Source organism: Nannobrachium achirus (genome assembly GCF_963921795.1).
Source record: "Nannobrachium achirus genome assembly, chromosome: 11".
Taxonomy (NCBI): Eukaryota; Metazoa; Chordata; class Actinopteri; order Myctophiformes; family Myctophidae; genus Nannobrachium; species Nannobrachium achirus.
Window position 1 is genome coordinate 9,121,164 of NC_137820.1, and position 19,958 is coordinate 9,141,121.

The 19,958-nt window shown below is 42.1% G+C and overlaps 1 protein-coding gene across 1 annotated transcript in view; it reads right to left on the reverse strand.

Annotated features, from left to right (window-relative positions):
- The window catches only part of lrrk2 (leucine-rich repeat kinase 2), a gene marked incomplete at its 5' end in the record, with an annotated part of 113,487 nt that overhangs the window by 26,417 nt on the left and 67,112 nt on the right, over nt 1-19,958 (reverse strand). Inside the window, 8 exons of the mRNA XM_080736640.1 lie at nt 2,508-2,654; nt 6,883-7,037; nt 9,443-9,630; nt 10,282-10,370; nt 12,852-13,053; nt 15,467-15,685; nt 18,225-18,352; nt 19,322-19,545. Coding sequence (XP_080592766.1) covers nt 2,508-2,654; nt 6,883-7,037; nt 9,443-9,630; nt 10,282-10,370; nt 12,852-13,053; nt 15,467-15,685; nt 18,225-18,352; nt 19,322-19,545 — 1,352 coding nt within the window. The remainder of the gene's footprint in view (nt 1-2,507; nt 2,655-6,882; nt 7,038-9,442; nt 9,631-10,281; nt 10,371-12,851; nt 13,054-15,466; nt 15,686-18,224; nt 18,353-19,321; nt 19,546-19,958) is intronic.

Genomic DNA, 19,958 nt, shown 5'->3' on the forward strand with positions numbered 1-19,958 from the left:
AAGTGATGAGTCATCACTTTTCACAGTCATCACAGTGATGAGTCATCACTTTTCACACTTTTGTTGGTTCGTTTTCTAGCCCAAGGAATGTTTTTTGTGCAAAACAAATGCTTGCAATGAATTCAGAATCATGAAACCCCCCCCAGTTTGACCCCTCACATGCTACTTAAAGCAGAATATTTCTTATTTTTAATATATTTCTTTCCTGTGTAGTGGAGTCAATGGGACAGTGTATATGCAAATGGCCATAACTTTTTTTCGCGATGTTTCCAGCAGAGCAGGCCTCTCATTCTGTGAACCTTAATGACCAAACTAATAGATAAAACTGAAATAAAAAGTGCGGCAGAACATCACAGGTTCAACCCTATTCCTTGAGCTTTTGGGCATGTGGAGCCCCGACTAATATACAAGCTCACAGCGCGGCACCGAGTGCCGCGCTGCGAGCTTGTAGATCTGCTATTTTTGAAAAAAAGTCTTGAAAATGTGTGCAAATCTTTGAATGTATGTATTTTCAAAGCGAATGTTTGTAACTCAAATTTTGCTTCTGGGTGGTCCCTGGAACTAAATATTTTGAGATAATGATAAAATAAATATCCTTTTGGGGGTCCTTCACATGAAAAGGTTTGAGAACCACTGACATAGTAGTCTCTCAAGAACAGACTAACTGAGCTCCAGTTGAAGTGAAAAGGACCTTTTCTTTGACGATGGCTGGCCAGATTGCTGACATAGAAACAGGTTTTTTTTTTTAAACTTAAAAGGATTCAAAAGACACTTATAGAATCGGGTCAAAATTCAAATTTTCACGATTTTTTAAAAATAGCAGATCAACAAGCTCGCAGCATGTGCTAGGCTTGTCACGATACTGGATTTCTAACTTCAATACGATATTTTGAAAAATCTCGATACTCAATACCATTTTCGATACCACGCAACCACAGCGATTTTAGTGCAGAGATGTTTATTTTTATTTAAAGAAAAATACAGAACTTCTTGAGGTAAATGGTAGTGCTCTTTTTAAAGGCCTGCCTTTGATGTTTTCACAAGTACAAATAGGCCTTTGAAATAACTAGGCCTTTGAAATAACTAGGAATAAGCCAAAGTAGGAAGGATACACATAAAATTAACTTTGGTGTAAACCAACGAGAGAGGTAAAAACTGAGTATCGATATTATCGATACTATGGAAAAGTCATATTGAAAATCGATACTATATTCAAAATCGATACTTTTCGATAAATATTTTTGACAACACTACTGTGCGCGCGTGAATGATATCAAGATTATTATTTAGACAAATCTAAACACAGCAATCTTATTCTAAATACTTATATTCAAAGTACATCAGCAATTTCCTATTCAAGAGGCTATGGTTTACTTACATGTAGCAACTACAACTTACTGTTAATACCCCTGCTGTCTGACTGTCAATGTAATGTAAACTGCTGAAGAAGAATGAAGATGAAGCAGACATCAATTTATTGTCAATTTCTCTTCTTTCAACGTGACTGTGATCATATTCTTTTCTAAGTATAAACCAACTCCACCAAGCTCTCTACCGACCCCAACACTCACAAGAACTAGTCTGTCTCCCTACACAACTACAGTAATGGTTCGTAGGGGTCCACTTTGGTTACATTTGTACTTGTCTCAGAGATAAATTAACACGGTGTACTTAGGGCTGTCACGATTATGACATTTTACATACCGATTAACTGTCACTCAAATAATTGTGATTAACGATTTAATTGTGTTTTCGTCGTTGACAATTACATTTCTGTTTGGCTTTTAGGCTTTATGCTTTAAAAATAACATTGATAGTGGAAAATCTACAAGCTCACAACACGTCGTGATGCGACGCGTTGTGAGCTTGTAGATCTGCGATTTCCACTATTTTTGACATTTTTTTAATACATATGAACATTTTTCAACATGGAAACGATTATGACGAATATGAAAAATAATCGTGATTATTTCAAATAATCACGATTAGACAATTATGTTAATAATTGTGACAGCCCTAGGTGTACTGTGCACTGTGAGAATCTTACTATCTACACACCCTTTCCCCCTTATCCTAACCAAAGTTCAAATCCATCCCTTATATTATGCTCTCGTGCACACTCTCTCAATGACGTGGTTAGCATGTGAGCAGCTGTTCTTACGGTACTTCTGTCATTTTCCAAGTTAATTAACAGTACGACCACCTAAAAGGTGACACAAACTAAAAGAAAAAGGAGTAACAGACCATTTAGACCAGTGGTCCATTGTATCACAATATATTCGATATCTCTGAAAAGGCATATCGTGGAGACATTGTATCGTCTCAACGATATTCATCACCATATCGCCCACCCCTATGGGAAGCACCTTGCGCTAAATTCCAAGTATGAGGGGGACTGCCCATAAGTCCGAAGGTTCATTAGTCCGAAGGTTCATTAGTCCGAATTTAGTTAGGGTTACTGAGGTTAGGTTTAGGATTAGGGTAACATATTTTAGCAGTATTCTTACCTTTACGTGAGCACGGCACAGTGATCTTTACAAAGCTAGCAGGGTTGTCCGGTACGGTGTCAGCCTCCACCAGGCAGTAGGCCTCTGGAGACCAGCTCAGGTACACACCCTTCCTCCAGTACTTACGGATGGGACGCAGCACTTTCTCTGCAAGGCAACAGAACAGCACAAACACTTCTATAAGAACACCAACCACACAAACCCAAGCATATCCCTGTTCTGGACCTGTCAAAATAGGCAAACAATCAGCGAAAATAGGCAAATGTTTGCAGAAAATAGCCAGCAGATCGGCTATTTTTGAGATTTGGTGTAAATGGTGTAAATGGTGTAAATGGTGTAAATGGTATAAATGGTGTAAATGGTGTAAATGGTGTACATGGTGTAGGGGGAAAGAAGGAGGGACCAAGTAAGTAAACCTGGTCAGCTAAGTATAGCATACATGGGCAACTGGCGGCCCGGGGGCCACATGCGGCCCTCACCTTCACTTAACTCAGTGAATGCCACCCTTTATTCAAAATCTACAAAACTGGTGCCAGCCATTTTGCTTAATTTTGCCTTTTTATGGGGGCCAAAATCATATTTTGTACTTAAATTACATATATAAATCTATGCTTCTATCGAAAGCCACACTACCCCTCTTACAAAGGAAAACATGTATATTTATATATATATATATATCCTATCATTAGATTTGGGCTTCAATAGAACATGTGTAAGATGTCTTGATCATCATCATATGTGTGTGCTCTGATGGGGGTCCTCCCTATGTTCCCTATGTTCCCAAGGTTCTATGTTTCCAGGTTAGGTTTAGGGTTAGGGTTAGGGTTAGGGGTAGGGTTAGGGGTAGGGTTAGGGTTAGGGTTAGGGTTAGGGTAAGGGTTAGGGTTAGGGTTAGGGTTAGGGTAGGGTTAGGGTTAGGGTTAGGTTTAGGTTAGGGTTAGGATTAGGTGGTAAATGGGGAATATAGAACCCTGGGAACATAGAACCTTGGGAACATAGGTACGGTCCCCTGTGATGGGCCCTGTGTGCAATCTGGAGTGCAATACCATTTGAAAACCACCAGAGGGTGGTCTCCTACTATCTGATCAACTAACAGAAGAAGGAAGAAGACGTCCATCTTTTTTTTGGTTTGGGCCTGTTGTTTACATTTTGGCCAGGCCTTTTAGCTAGCATGCTACACACTTCGGAACCCTGGCGATCGCGATCAAGGATAGGTAGAGAAGAATGGATGGCACCGCTGGAATCCTGAGAATTTTCTGCGTTTTTTGAGTACTTATAGTTCGTCAGGGATGCACGGGAAAGTGTATAAACGAACGTTTTAGATAACATTTAAACGGCCGGAACCAATCTTCGGCTATACCGATTTTCCGCCGGACTGTGTTACACTGGTGCTACAGTCAAATCGGCCGTATCGCTCAGGTCACGGAGGCATATGGCCAACTTCTAGAGCGATTTTTTTGAAATTACAATTATGAAAAAATGATAAAACTTTTGATTAATTAAAAAGACGTAAAAGACGTTTATGGCACCGAGGTCCAAAGACGTATAAGACATTTATGGCGTTCAGTGAGTTAATGCGGCCCGCAGGTTAATATCTGAATACTGAGATATTATTGTTCAGCTGATACAATTCCAAACATGCAAACATGTCTATATTCTATATTAGTTGCGACCGAAGGTCGCAGTTTACCATGAGAAATGTCACAGCTTGTCTGCGGGTAGACGTGAAGCCGTGTGTGCACACATTTTTACAGTCTATGGGTTGGTTCCCTTGACACATCACTGTGACATCACCTATGTAAAAGTCCATAAATGGGTATTTCCAGAATCCCTTTTATGCCCATATACCGGTATGAAGATCCCTGATGTCATTGATATATATCACTGGCCAGATGGCCAAGACATGGCCCATATCTGTGTGGCTGGTTCAGATAGGGATCTCATAAAATATATTGTATGTTGTAATGTCATGGGAACCACTCTAACAGAATCCCTTTTATGCCCATATATGAAGATCCCTGATCAATATTAAGCCCATATCTAACAGGACTTCATATGGGAATGCACATATATGGAGGAAGACAGCCCATATCTGTGCGGCTGGTTCAGACAGGGATCTCCATGTATAGGCATAAAAGGGATGTACTATATACAGTACATGGATCTCCATATATGGGTAACTGGTTCGATACAAATCACTGGCCAGATACTTACTAGTAGCTTAATGACTAATACTGGTCTTTTTTATGTTCAATGTGTTTGTATTTAACCCTTTCAGTGCCACCTTTTCACCACTAGAGGGCGCCCAATGGCCATAGAATCCACCATAGACAAGCGCTGTATATGCACAAGCCGTGCGCAGCCATGACGCGCCTGAACACTTTCCTTTGTGCATGAACAGGAACAGGATGAAGTTAGCTTGAAGTTAGCTATTGGCTACCAAGCATTTTAGAAGCCCTATTTTCGGCGATTTAGCCATGATTAAACCTTGCACACCTCATGGATATGCATGGAACATAGAAAATGAGCTCTAAAGATACTGCATTGCATTGGAGTGGATGGTAAATATCGGCGGCGCGACGCTCTCACGGGCTGTGTAAACAATTTTTTTTTTTATATATATTTTTTAATTTTTTAAAGCCGAACTAGTTCGGGATCGGCACCCTGATAAGGTTCAAATAAAGCCGAACTAGTTCGGGATTGGCACAATAAGAGTTAAGTTCATAAAGTAAACATAAGAACATAAATGCATTTGAAATTAAATTCAATTTGTACTTTTCAGGATTCCAATTCAAAAATTGCAAAAATAGCTGATCTACAAGCTCAAAACACGTCGCACTGCGACACGTTTTAACTCATTCTGTGCCTATCCCGAACATGTTCGGGATATGTTCAATCCAAAACAATTTTTTTTTTATTAATTGACTTACCCTGAGCTGCTTGTAGAGTCGTGGGTGGTCCTGGCTCGTCCTACGCTAGCCAGCTAGCCATTTTACATGGTCCGACGATATATTCCATTAAAAATGGTTTAAAATACATTTTTGAGACCCCCAATGTTCACCGAATGTTCAGCGCCGCTTCCGGAACGTAGTCCAGTGTGCCTATCCCGAACATGTTCGGGATTTTTAATGAAATGAATAAAATGATCCGAGGCCTTCTGAAGCCTGAGCCTAAATTTAAAATCCAGTGGTCCAAATCCTGCGGAAGCCATGCCGGCCGTGAGCCGCGAACGTAGCCGCGAATCGCCGCTGAATCCAATGAAAAACCACATCTTTGGAGGCCCATATCTCTGGATTGTGTTTTTAGGGATGTGGCGCGAGGTTTATTTACGGCGAAATCGCCGAAAAATGATCTTTAAAATGACAAAATGGGAATAGCTATTCTGTTAGCATTATCATCCGGGACCTTTCCATGACGTGCACGAACGTGAGCACGCGCGTCACTGCAACGTGAGTCCCCGGATACTAATGCGCTCGCCTATGGGAGAAAGCCTGGCATTCTTTGGCGCCATCTAGGGGCTGGCACTGGTAGGGTTAAGCTTCGGCTATTTTTGCTATTTTTGACTGTATATGCATTGTGGCCCTCTGGACTGGAGCGAGTGTGAACATATAGTGGCCCTCTCCATCATCAAAGTTAACCACCCCTAATATATTGGGTTTAAGTGGTGATGCACAACAACAAGACGGGGTCTAACAATGCCGTGGCTTCACGTTTGATCTCAGACTTCATGTGACCAGCAGCCTATCTATGATGAGGTCAGGAATAGTGTCCATATTTGGGCAAGGTTTTCAGACGGGATTTGACGACCACCACTGACTTCCAGAATAACGTTAACGTTTCTTATTTGCAACAATTCTATTTCCCAACGCATCGATGCTAACTTTCTCTTGTCATGCATCTTTACTGCTGGTAATGGATGGGTTAGTGCAGTGTTTCTCAACCACTGTGCCTGGGGACCTTTGGTGTGCCCCTGAGAAGGGTCAAGTGTGCCCCTTGAAACTTAATCTTGTTTATTATTGTGATGTTTATTTGCTTATTGTAAGTCGCTTTGGATTAAAAGCGTCTGCTAAATGCCTAAACTGTAAACTGTAAACTGCTTGAAAGCCAGTATTGTATTTATCATTTTAAAAAATGATTTAAACTAGTGAAAACAGCCGATCCACTAGATCTGCCGTTTTCACTACTGTTGTGCGACAGCCTTGTATGATGAAGCAGGGCTTTGCTTTGCGAAGAAACGTACAAACGTGAAACTTGGAGATACGAGGTTTCTTCCCGACAGTGACGATATGTACACCCCCGTATTATGTTGGTGTGCCCATGGATTCTTGGGACATGAAAAGTGTGCCCATGCAGAAAAAAGGTTAGAGTCTGTCACCTCTTCCACAGAGCAGGTAGGGGGACACCTCCAGGAGACGGTTGATCTGTCGGGACCAGTAGCCCATGGGGAAATAGGGCATCTCATAGAGACGCACTATGACCTCGGAGTTCTCACAGTGGGGCAGCTCTATGACCGGCTTGTGCTTGGACAGACTGTGGAAGGAGAAGGGAGCATTGTAAAAAATTGTGTTAAAATTTAGGCCTAGAATTATTGAATGCTTTTTAATCAGTGAAAAATAGCAGATAGCTTGTAGATCTGCTATTTTTTTGAAAAAAGTCGTGAAAATGAAGTGCAAATCTTTGAATATTATTTATTTTCAAAGCGAACGATTGTAACTCAAATATTTGCTTCTGGGTGGTCCTGGAACTAGATATTTTGAGATGGGGGTCCATGGACAAATAAATTTAATTTTGGGGGTCCTTCACATGAAAAGGTTTGAGAACCACTGACACAGTAGTCTCTCAAGAACAGACTAAGTGAGCTCCAGTTGAGTGAAAAGGACCTTTTCTTTGATGATGGCTTGCCAGATTGCTGATATAGAAACATACGTTTTTCAAAAAAATCTTAGAAGGATTCAAAAGACACTTATAGAATCGGGTAAAAATTAAAATTTTCACTATTTTTCAAAAATAGCAGATCTACAAGCTCGAGCTTGTAGATCTGCTATTTTTCAATAGTTAAAGCATAAAATAATGATACACAATAATGTGTACCCGTTCTAAATGGGGTAATTCAACTCTTGAGAGTGTACAAATGGAACCAAACGGACCTGTAAGGATCATAATAATAAATATAAGCCAATACAAACGTCACACGTTTAAGGAGGAAACAGCACTTGGCTCACATAGGACCTTCTACACCAGGGTTCCCCAATAGGCGGCCCGCGGGCCATTTGCGGCCCGCAGGGGGCTACTGTCTGGCCCACACCAACCCCAGAAATAACGGTGGTATAAGAGCAGCAACAACACTAGTATATCGTCGTTGTCGGGTGGAAATCTCGTATCTCCAAATTTGTACGTTCTTTCGCAAATCATACAAGGCCGTCGCACAAAAGTAGTGAAAACAGCCGATCTACAAGCACACAACGCCTCGCTGTGCGAGGCTTTGTGTGCTTGTAGATCGGCTGTTTTCACTAGTTCAAATAATTTTTAAAATGGTAAATTCAAAACGAAAGGTTTTGGACATACAAGATTTTCACCCGACAACGACTAACGACTAACGACTAACTAACTGTCGCAGTCGCTGGAGTAGCGGGAACGCCGCCGTCGCCCCCTGCAAGGTTGTGGCCCTCGGCTTGGTACCCCAGACATAATTCGGCCCTTGGGGAAAACTAATTGGGGAGGCGTTGTGTGCTTGTAGATCGGCTGTTTTCACTACTGTTGAGCGGCAGCATTGTATGATGAAGCAGGGCTTTACTTTGCGAAGAAACGTACACATTTGAAACTTGGAGATACAAGGTTTCTTCCCGACATTGATGATATTTACAACCCCGTATTAATATGTTCGTGTACCCATGGATTCTTGGGACATGAAAAGTGTGCCCATGCAGAAAAAAGGTTGAGAAACACTGGTCTATAGTACAGAGGGGCTTTATACTGTATCTCCCAAAGCCCCATAGTCAACAGCACCCCCGAGAGGCAAAGAACTACCATTACAGTTGAATGAAGTGTACTCCAGGCAAGGAAGAATCTTGGCCAATGTGAATGCTGGTCAGCGGGGACCAGGCTACCGTTTTCGGGAACAGCTCGAATCAATCGGAACGCAGTGTGAATCCGCCCTGAGATGTATCTAGGACCCAAACTTACTGTACCTGGATCAGCCTATCTTAGGGCGGATTCATACTGCAATCCGATTTATTAGAACTGTTTCTGAAAACAGTTGCCTGGTCCCCGCTGACCAGCATTCACATTGGCCAAGATTCTCCTGTGCCTGGACTCCCTGGAGTACACTTCATTCAACTGTAATGGTATTCATGTGCCTCCCGGGGGCGCTTGTTGACTATGGGGCTTTGGGAGATATAAAATGTCATGTCACAGAAGAAGAGTATCTTGTCAGAATTTAGAGCGAAGGGTTATAACGTTTTACAGTGTTCCTGACGTTATCTTGAGTTGTAACAATAACAGAACAACAATACACAACCAAAGCAGTGTGTGCTGACTGTCTTTGAAACATCACAACGTAACGCCGTCTGAAGTCATCGCGCCACAGTAACGTCACTGGCACATCCTTGGGATCCTAATAGTGACGTCTCGGATCAATCCTTGATATTTTCCTCCCAGCAGAAGCGACACCACTTCCTTGTTCATGGAACGGTAGCTTCACATTGCAGCGCACCGTTCTTGAGGACGAATCAAGCGGACTCAAGACTACCTCCGGAGGTGGTCTCGAGGCTGCCGAGGAAAACCGCAGGCTTCACACTGTCAAAACATCTGCCAAGCAGTCTCGAGAACGCACCGGAGACCGCAGTGTGAATCCGCCCTTATTAGACTCTCAATAAAGTTCTGTACCACAAATTGGCAGATAATATCCACCATCAACAGTTTGTTTAAAAAGGTACCTGCTAGGTACAAGCAGCTGGTCCTCCCCAAACGGCAACGCCACCTGGAACTTCTCCAGCAGTTTGAAGAACTGCGTCATGTGGCTCTGGGGGAAACACTTGCTCTCAAACAGGAAGCGTTCCACGGCCGAGCGCTGCACCACTCCTTTAGGGTGCTCCCATGGACCACAGCTCACCAGCACCAGTCTCTGCACACGAAAGAACCCAGCACAATCCTCGGTATAACTTGTAACTTTGTAACTTGAGTGTACACATGTAAGATTACATTTGGATACTCTCGGTGTTAACTCATTTAGGCCTAGAATTATTAAATGCTTTAACTATTGAAAAATAGCAGATATACAAGCTCACAGCGCGGCACCGAGTGCCGCGCTGCGAGCTTGTAGATCTGCTATTTTTTTTATTTTTAAATCGTGATTCTTTTTTGCTTTGAATATATCTTTTTAAAAGCCAACATTTGTGATTCAAATATTTGCTTCTGGGTGGTCCCTGGAACAACATGTTTTGAGATGGGGGTCCACGGCCAAATACATGTCATTTTGGGGGTCGTTGACATGGAAAAGGTTAGAGAACCACTGATTTAGAAGAAGGATTTAGAAGACATTTATAGAATCGGGTCAAAAATATTCAAAGACTTGCAACAAATGCTCTCGGTGCCGAGCTGTGAGCTTGTAGATCTGCTATTTTTTAATAGTTAAAGCATAAAATAATGGTTAAAGTGTTTCAAATCTAAAGTGACACAGATTTGCGATCAGGCCTAAATGAAGAGGATTTTCCTGTGTATTACCGCGTGTAGATGGATTTAGACAGATTGTCTTAAGTTGCCATGAGGCTCAGACCTGTGATATGACGTTGCAGAGCCACTGTGGGTCAATGAAGTAGAGCTCCTGGAGCTGAAGTGCAGGGTCGTCATAGTGGAACAGCACGCCTATGGAGATAAATAGTATATTTATTACTTGCGCAAGCAGAGGGCACAAGTACTGTTATAGGCTGGGTATGTACTGCAGTATGTAGGAGGTGTCTGACTTTTTGAGCGGTGGTAAACCGCTCCTAAGAGTGGCTGTGCGTGTGTCTGTAGCCACTTTTCCTCAGCGTTTTGCCATAGCAATGTGTTTTCCTCAGCGTTTTGCCATAGCAATATGTGTGTGTGCGTAGCCATATTACATCATATTACATCACCAATTATCTGTAGCCACTATCTGTAGCCATTTTTCCTCAGCGTTTTGCCATAGCAATGTGTTTTCCTCAGCGTTATGCAAGACTGAAGACGTTATGCAAGCACGACCACCGCTCACATCACATTGGGTGTGATTTTTTTGAAGACCGTAGCCCTGAAATGGCTGGGATTCTGGGAATGTATGTATGTACTGTAGGTGTCTGCCTACAGCCAAAGAGGGACCAGCATACCAAGCGTTCTTGGTAATGTCTTCATTAACTGCCAATAAGGCGAGCAGGGCACACCTTGTGGCGCGCTCTGCTTGCGCATGCCATGTGTGCATGTGTGGCCTACTTGTGCGTAATGCGCAAGTTGGCACCTCGACAGAGTGCAGTTCTAGTTATTACTGTAATTGTAACACACACACACACACACACACACACACACACACACACACACACACACACACACACACACACACACACACACACACACACACACACACACACACACACACACACACACACACACACACACACACACACACACACACAGTGCCGAGTTTCTTTCTTTTTTTCTCTCTTTTGTTTTTGTAAGGCATATTCATATTTAATAGAATACAATGTACTCTATTGTCAAATAGAGCCAATATTACATTTCAACTCTGAGTGAAACCCTATTATTTTCCCACCAACTCAGTCACCAGTGTTGATTTCGTCGACTAAAAACTACGACGAAAAATGTTTGTCGACTGCGTTTTTTTCACTGACGAAAACTAAATAAAAACTAAATAAAAACTAAGCTGTGATGACTATAACTAAGACTAAATATATTGACAATTTCGTCAACAAAATAAAAACTAGACTAAAACGTTAGGCAGGGACTAGTGGAGAAGAGCGCAACGCGTTGTGAGCTTGTAGATCTGCTATTTTCTGCATGCAACCAAGTGTAAAATCAGTCATTACGATGCCATCAAGGCCTGCCAAAATACATTTCAGTCGACTAAATCACCTGTAGATTTAGTCGCCTAAAATCTGATGATATTTAGTTGACAAAAATTTGACTAAAAATAAAACTTTTCAGGTGACTAAATTGTGACTAAAACTAAAAGACATTTTATTCAAAAAACTATGACTAAAACTAAATCAATATTTGCTGTCAAAAACAACATAGTGGGAGAAATATGTAACAAGGCTAATGTGTTCACTTCTGGCAGAAAGCGTGAGAATTTGCACCTAGGGGTATTTTTGTGCGCCGAATTAAAAAATTGACGGTCCCAAGCACTTTTCCCATGGGATCTGGTGGCTCTAATTCACTTACCATACTAGGGAAAAAAGATCCCCCAAAAAATCTTAAATAGCATGTGAGGGGTCGTTCCAGGGGGCTTTCATGATTCTGAATCCATTGCAAGCATTTGTTTTGCATGAAAAACATTCCTTGGGCTAAAAATGGACCCTACACAACTGTGAAAAGTGATGACTCATCACTAAACCATAGTTGTGTAGTGGGTTCCATTTCTAGCCCAAGGAATGTTTTTTGTGCAAAACAAAATGCTTGGAATGGATTCAGAATCATGAAAACCCCCTAGATAGACCCCTCACATGCTACTTTAAAGAAGACTTTTGGGGGGTCTTTTTTCCCTGTATGGTAAGTGAATTAGAGAAAAGTGAATTTGAGAAAAGTGCTTGGGACCGTCAATTTTTGAATTCAGTGCACAAAAATACCCCTAGGTGCAGATTGTCACGCTTTCTGCCGGAAGTGAACACCTTTTTGACATATTTCTCCCACTAACACTGTCAGTCACAGCTCCATATCACTCGGGTGACTGAAAATAAAAAAACTACCACTCTGACTGCATTTATAGGTCAAATTGACAGGTAAATTCTCTCCCTTTTTGCCCAGGAGAACAACACCTCCTCCCCTGCTGCCAGCGGGGGTTCTATTGTCTGTTGTTCTATTGACAATAGAACCCCTGCTGGCAGCAGGGGAAGAGGTGTTGTTCTCCTGGGCAAAAAAATGAAAGAATTTACCTGTCAATTTGACCTATAAATGCAGTCAGAGTGGTATAAATGTATATTATTTCATACTTAGGAAATGTTTCAGAAGGGGAAAAAAAACGAGAACATATATCTTGAGTATTTAGGAAAAGTCATGGAAGGGGAAATTTCTGAGACCTTCACAGGGAGAGTTATTGCACTTTGCAATCTCAAAATCGGCCAAAATGACCTGTTAGTCACCCATGTGATATCTTACCAGCTTCACTGAGGAAGTGGACGGCGTGTGGGAGCTCGGCCTCGTCCAGCTGCAGCTGGTTGTCCTGGATGAGCAGCAGCAGCTGGTGGTGCAGGAGGACGGGGAACTCCGGGGAGACCCTGGCTCTCTCCTGGAGGACCCTGCGCTCCAGCTCCACATAGCTGTCTGGGACCAGCTGGCCCATCACGGGCTGGCCCTGGATCTGGAGGGGAAATGTGGGGAAAGTACACTGGGTGAAAAGAGAGATTATCGGACGGGTATACTACATTCTATGATATATTCAGTAAATAAACGGCATAAACATGAGATAATCAGCCAGATAATCAGTCGTATTCAGCTTGGTATATGGCCGAATTGTACCACTACTTAAGTATTCATGAACCCCTGCGTAGAGCAGGGGTTTTCAAAACTGGGTGATGGTGACTAGGGCTGTCACAATTATTACATAATCGTCTAATCGTGATTATTTGACATAATCGCGATTATTTTTCATAATCGCCGTAATCGTTTCCATTTTGAAAAACGTTCATATATTTAAAAAAAATAGTCAAAAATAGTGGAAATAGCAGATCTACAAGCTCACAACGCGTCGCATCGCGACGCGTTGTGAGCTTGTAGATCGGCTATTTCCACTATCAAAGTTATTTTTTAAGTAGTAAGTTGTCAAATATGTCAGTAATTTCTTTGTATATTTAGGTTATGTGTCATATCTACCATGTGTAACTTCAAAGCCTAAAAGCCAAACAGAAATGTAATTATCAACGACAAAAACACAATTAAATCGTTAATCGCCAATTATTTGAGTGACAATTAATCGTCACGTAAAATGTCATATCGTGACAGCCCTATGTGGGGATAGTAGAGGAAGATGCTGAACGAGAATGAGATGACATTGTGATGGGATTTCTGCTTCAGTTAAAGTTTATCCAGTCTTGCCCCACCCAGCTGTAGTCAGCTGTCAGTCAGCTCTTTTCCCATTGCTCATTTACATATCAGCTGGTCATTACGTCACACTGTCATACTCCAATCAAAGCTCTCATTCAGTAGCGAAGGCCCCTTTAAATACGGCTTGCTTTCTCTACCTATGCTTGGTTTCCGAAGCTTCGGAATATTCGCTGCTGGCTGCCTCCACCACCCCAGCCTCCACCTTTGCACGATCAGTCTGGCTAAGCTCAAATACTATGATTGTCTGACATTTACTTGTCAATGTACTGCTACGCTCAAATACTATGATTTTGACTGACTTAAGTTTCATGTCAATGTATTGCTATTGTTCTGCAATTGCATCCCTATTGGAGGGTCATGCTTAGCGTTCCCTGATTTAGCTTAGCATGCTCAAAAAGTATGCACAAAATTCAGGGAACACCTCCGAACGCCCTTCAAGCGCTAAGATTAACTGTATTCCATTCATGCAATATATGGTTAAACCTACTTTGACGTGAGTGTTCCTGACTATATCAGATTTGGCCTGCCAGTCTGAACATGGCATTACAAACACAGCGATCATGACTTCATAACCCTAACCCAGGGGTCTTCAACAGGGGGTCCTCAGAGTTACTACAGGGGGTCCTCTAAGTCTTCCAATTCTTTTTATATAACAACTTGAACCCTAGTGTCCATATTGTGAGAACTGTAGGCAAAAATAGCAGATCTACAAGCTCGAGGCGAGGCGTTGTGAGGTTGTAGATCTGCTATTTTTGGCTATTTTCGGCAAAGAGGTTTGGAGTAGAGGGGAAAAAGAGCAGACTAAGTACAGAGTAAAAGGTCAAGTTTGTTAGGTAATGACGGCTTAACCCTTAAGTTCTGTTCAGATTCACTACACCTTCGTTCTGTTCGGGTCATTTTGACCCGGTGGATATTTGGTTTAAAAAAAACAACACTAATATAAATTTTAACTTAACAAATCATCATGATACATTGACTTTGACTAAATGCCAAACAATTCATATGATATATTTGGTAAATGTTTGCATTTCTGCTTTGCTATATCACATTAAACACTGAAAGAGCTAGGCGTTTTTACTGATTTAGCTGAAATCCATGTAAAAAAAACTACTTCATTTAATAGTGGGCAATATTGCTCATGCTTATAGGAAGGGGGGGAGGGTTCGGAATGGGGCTTCGGAAGGGGGGTGTTAGAAGTGGGGGTGACTGTGTGTCTGTGTTTTGGCATAATACTGTGTATTTCTGTGCTTCCGGGTCAAAATGACCCGAACAGCACTTAAGGTTCAAAAAATATGAGGGGGGTGTAGCATGGGTGTAGTGCAAAAATATTTTTTTTACATGTTCATCTCAGAAGAATCTTTAAGGCCAGTGAGTTTCAGGTGGAAACATTTTTAACTTCTACCTTTTTTTTCCAAATGAAAATGTAAAACGGGTCAAAATGACCCGAACAGCACTTAAGGGTTAAGTGGTAAAATATCTGAAAACACAAATTGACTTGAATCCGAAATACACTGACGAATGTACTGTCAAACGATGAAACTATATGGAATCTATGAGAAGGTTGTGGGGGGGGGGGTCCCTGCTTCATCTCTCTCTCAACTAAAGGGTCCTTGGCCTGAAAACGTTGAAGACCCCTGCCCTAACCCTAACCTCGGCTGTCTCCTCCTCACCTTGAAGCTGGTGACCTCCCTCACGATGCCCTTGCGTAGCTTGGCCACGGTGTCCGAGTCCTCGTGCGCAGACACCATGTAGTAGTCCCTGATGGCCGGGAAGCCCTGGTGGTTCAGCAGCTCTTCTCGGATCTTGGTCAAACAGGCCTGGAGCTGGGGCTCCTCGATCACGTCTGTGTGTGTCCCCACCAGGATGACAGGGGCCAGTGGAGCTGCTGCCTACAACAGGCCATGATTATCCCATTTAGAAACGGGTACACATTATAGTGTATCATTATTTTATGCTTTAACTATTGAAAAATAGCAGATATACAAGCTCACAGCGCGGCACCGAGTGCCGCGCTGCGAGCTTGTATATCTGCTATTTTTGAAAAATCGTGAAAATTAGAATTTGGACCCGATTCTGTAAGTGACTTTTGAGATTTTTTGAGAAACCTTTGTTTCTATGTCAGCAATCTGGCTATAGCTATCGTCAAAGAAAAGGTCCTTTTCACTTAAATGGAGCTCAGTTAGTCTGTTCTTGAGAGACTACTATGTCAGTGGTTCTCAAACCTTTTCATGTGAAGGACCCCTAAAATGATATGTATTTGGCCACGGACCCGCATCTCAAAATATTTAGTCCCAGGGACCACCCAGAAGCAAAATTTGAGTTACAAACGTTCGCTTTGAAAATACATATGGTCAAAGATTTGCACACATCTTCACAACTTTTTTTCCAAAAATAGCAGATCTACAAGCTCGCAGCGCGGCACTCGGTGCCGCGCTGCGAGCTTGTATATCTGCTATTTTTCACTGGTTAAAGGGTTCAATAATTCTAGGCCTGAATGGGGGCCACTCTAGGGATGGGACGATAAGCGATATTATCGTTTATCGTGATAAATAATACTCACGATAATCGTATTGTAGAGATTTCATGTGTCGTGATATCGTCCTCCGTCATGCACAGGGATCAATTCACCTTTTATTTGCTGCATATCTTGTACCATTTAAACCATCTATTGGTAAAACGTACTCTTAAAACTCATTCATTGCCTTTTCAAAATGGCCCCCAAGTTCCTCACTGCAGAGTTCCTAGATTTCTAGTGCACGGATACATTTTTAGTGCACGGATCGTGCACACCCATGCCTAGATCATGCACCTATGCTATGTGTAGTACTTTTTCACAGCTTTCAAACAAAAAAACGGGAAAACTCGGGAAACTCGGGCCATGGCAGTATGGGGGTACTATAATAACTCGGGAAACTCGTGGCAAAGCAGTGAATGAGTTTTAATATACGTACGTACGTTTTTTTTCACTCTCTACAAAATCTCTTTGCCAAAAAATAGCCGATCTACAAGCTCATGGATGTCGGGGATATTTTGATTACCGCGATATTATCGCGGTAATCAAAATTAACCCTAGTCCACTCCAAAACATGTTTTTTTGTCTTACAGGGGAAAAAAAGAATTATACATGTTTGTCACTTAATGTTTATACGAATAATATAAACACAAATAATGCAACTTCTCGCCTGTGTCCATGTATAATATATGCTACTGTATACCCTCCACTAGGGCTGTCACGAATAGTGATTTTTAGTATTCGAATTATTCGACCTCAAAGTATTCGAATAGTCGAATATTCGACAGGACTGGCCAAACTGTCAAATATTAAGTAAGCAAGAGGCGAACATTGTGAAAATAGCCGATCTACATGCTCACAACTACATGCTCATGTTGTGAGCATGTAGATCTGCTATTTTCACAATATTTATCTGTGGAACCGAGTCACATTAAATGTAATACCTACAATTCCAAGTACTTGTCAGGGTGGGGGTCCCCAGTTCAAATATATTTATTTTGGGGGTCGCGGCCTAATAAGGTTTGAGAACCCCTGGTATAGAGCATTAACAAATTCATCCACCAGGGCCATTGACAACTCATTCTTATGACTTCCTATCTATACAAGCTTTATAAATTATATATTTTTTAAAGAGAAAACAATAAAATAAAACAAATAAAAATAAGCAAATATTCGACTTCGGTGAACAACGTCGAATAGTGACTTTGATATTCGAATATTTGATGAATGCCCTAGTACTAGCATCATGGCTGGTTATGTACTTGTACATCATGGCTGAGGAACTACTTGTACATCATGGCTGAGGAACTACTTGTACATCATGGCTGAGGAACTACTTGTACATCATGGCTGAGGAACTACTTGTACATCATGGCTGAGGAACTACTTGTACATCATGGCTCGGCAAGGCTACTTACCTACACCCTCCATACACATTGTATACAGGGTTCCCACCCATTTTTACCAATTCATTTCCAAAACCTTTCCAGAATATTTAACCCAATTTCCAGGACTATATAACAATAATTCAGCTCAATAACAAGTCAGGCTGTGACCCCCGAAATAATCATATTTTGGGGGACCCGGCACCCTGACGAGCACTTGCGTTGCGAGGCGTTGTGAGCATGTAGATCGGCTATTTTCACAATTTCTGCCTCTAATATTTGACAATTTGGCCAATGTTTAATTTGTCATTTCAGAGCTATTAACAAAATCAATAACCAAAGACAATGCATAGCTATTTTTTTCAGGACCTTTCAGGACCCTTGATCAATTCCAAAACTTTTCCAGTACTGGAAAAATATTTTTTCGAATTTCAAAATATTTCCAGGAATTTCATGACCGTGGGAACCCTGTGTATATGCCCATAACATGGGGAGCACAAACAAAGTACAGGATGAATATTTGTGTCTTACTTTGATCTTGAAGAGCCATGGTTTGAGGGCATCCACCTGGCTGGCTCCCTTACTGAGGTCATACACCACCAGATAGAGAGCCCTGGGAGACAGGAAGTGAGGGTGGGAGCCACTGAACTCTTCCTCACCTGTCCACAGAAAATAGTGAAAAGCAACTTAATGTAATGCGTTATTAGAATTAGGGATGGGTATCGTTAAGATTTTAGCGATTCCGATTCCGGTTCTGCTTATCGATACGATTCCTTATCGGTTCTCTTATCAATTCTCAGCCCCTCGTCATGCTGGGGGCTGGTCAGAAATAGTGGCCAATGGTCTTTTCTACCTCCTCCATGAACGGGTTAATGTTCACCAGCACGCAGCATTAGGAAGTGCAATGGAGGTGGGACGTTCGTGAACGATTCGAATCTTTTGAACGGCTCTTTGAAGTGAACGATGAGATCCGGTTCCCGCAGTAGAGAGCCGTTCATTTGGGGGGGCGAATTCAACATCTCCTTGCTACTCCACTGAGTACTGAATACAGTGATTGAACGGTGCTTTTAAGTCAGCCAGATCCATGGCTCGGTCTCACTTCAAATAAGCCATAAATCCCACCTGAGCCGACTCTGCTTCTACAGCAGCACGGAGTAGCCGTGCGCTCCAAACCAGCGCTCCTCGCCCTCCTATTGTCTTCTACTGAAGAGGATTGCATCGCGCATGTACAAATTAAAGCGAGACTCAATGGAAACAGATCTTTGCACGCACAGAACTGTCACCTATCGGTAACGTTCTACAACATAGGACATTTTACACCTCTGCTTATACATGTTGGCTGCATCTAAACAAGGCAGCGCGTCGCGTGTGTGATGTCATCGCGCATATGCAGGGATCGATGGCAGAATCGTTAAGGACATTGGCTAACGATTCCATGGAATCGATCGGTTCTCGATAACCATCCCTAATTAGAATCAGATATGGGTTGTCCAAAGCTGATATCCAACATTATAAATGGACCCAATCAAGGTATATTTTGATTAAACAACAATCCACATTTTGAGGATCAACATAATGAATCCACATACTGTATAGCATGTATGTGCGAATAATACTCGCTTATGCACCTGAAAAGTCCCACACGTTGAGCACCATGTTCTTCTTGTCCCTCTCCCTGATGATCCAGTCCCTGACGTCAATGCCGACCGTGGTCCTTTCCGTGTACCACTGGGATCGCTTCCGCTTCATCAGCTGCTGGATGAGGGTGGTCTTCCCACTGCCCGCATTCCCCACCACGATCAGCTTCATCCTATTGTAGGGAACCGCCTTCTTTAGACGTTGCTGCAGGAACCTGGGGAAAAGAGAAGATGAAAATGAGATACGGATGGCAATTTATTGAACCCATTCAGAACGGGTACAAATTATTGTGTATTATTATTTTATGCTTTAACTATTGAAAAATAGCAGATCTACAAGCTCACAGCGCGGCACCGAGTGCCGCGCTGCGAGCTTGTAGATCTGCTATTTTTGAAAAATCGTGAAAATTAGAATTTTGACCCGATTCTATAAGTGTCTTTTGAATCCTTCTAAGATTTTTTGAAAAACCCATGTTCCTAAGTCAGCAATCTGGCCAGCCATCGTCCTTTTCACTTAACTGGAGCTCAGTTAGTCTGTTCTTGAGAGACTACTATGTCAGTGGTTCTCAAACGTTTTCATGTGAAGGACCCCCAAAATGATATGTATTTGGCCACGGACCCCGCATCT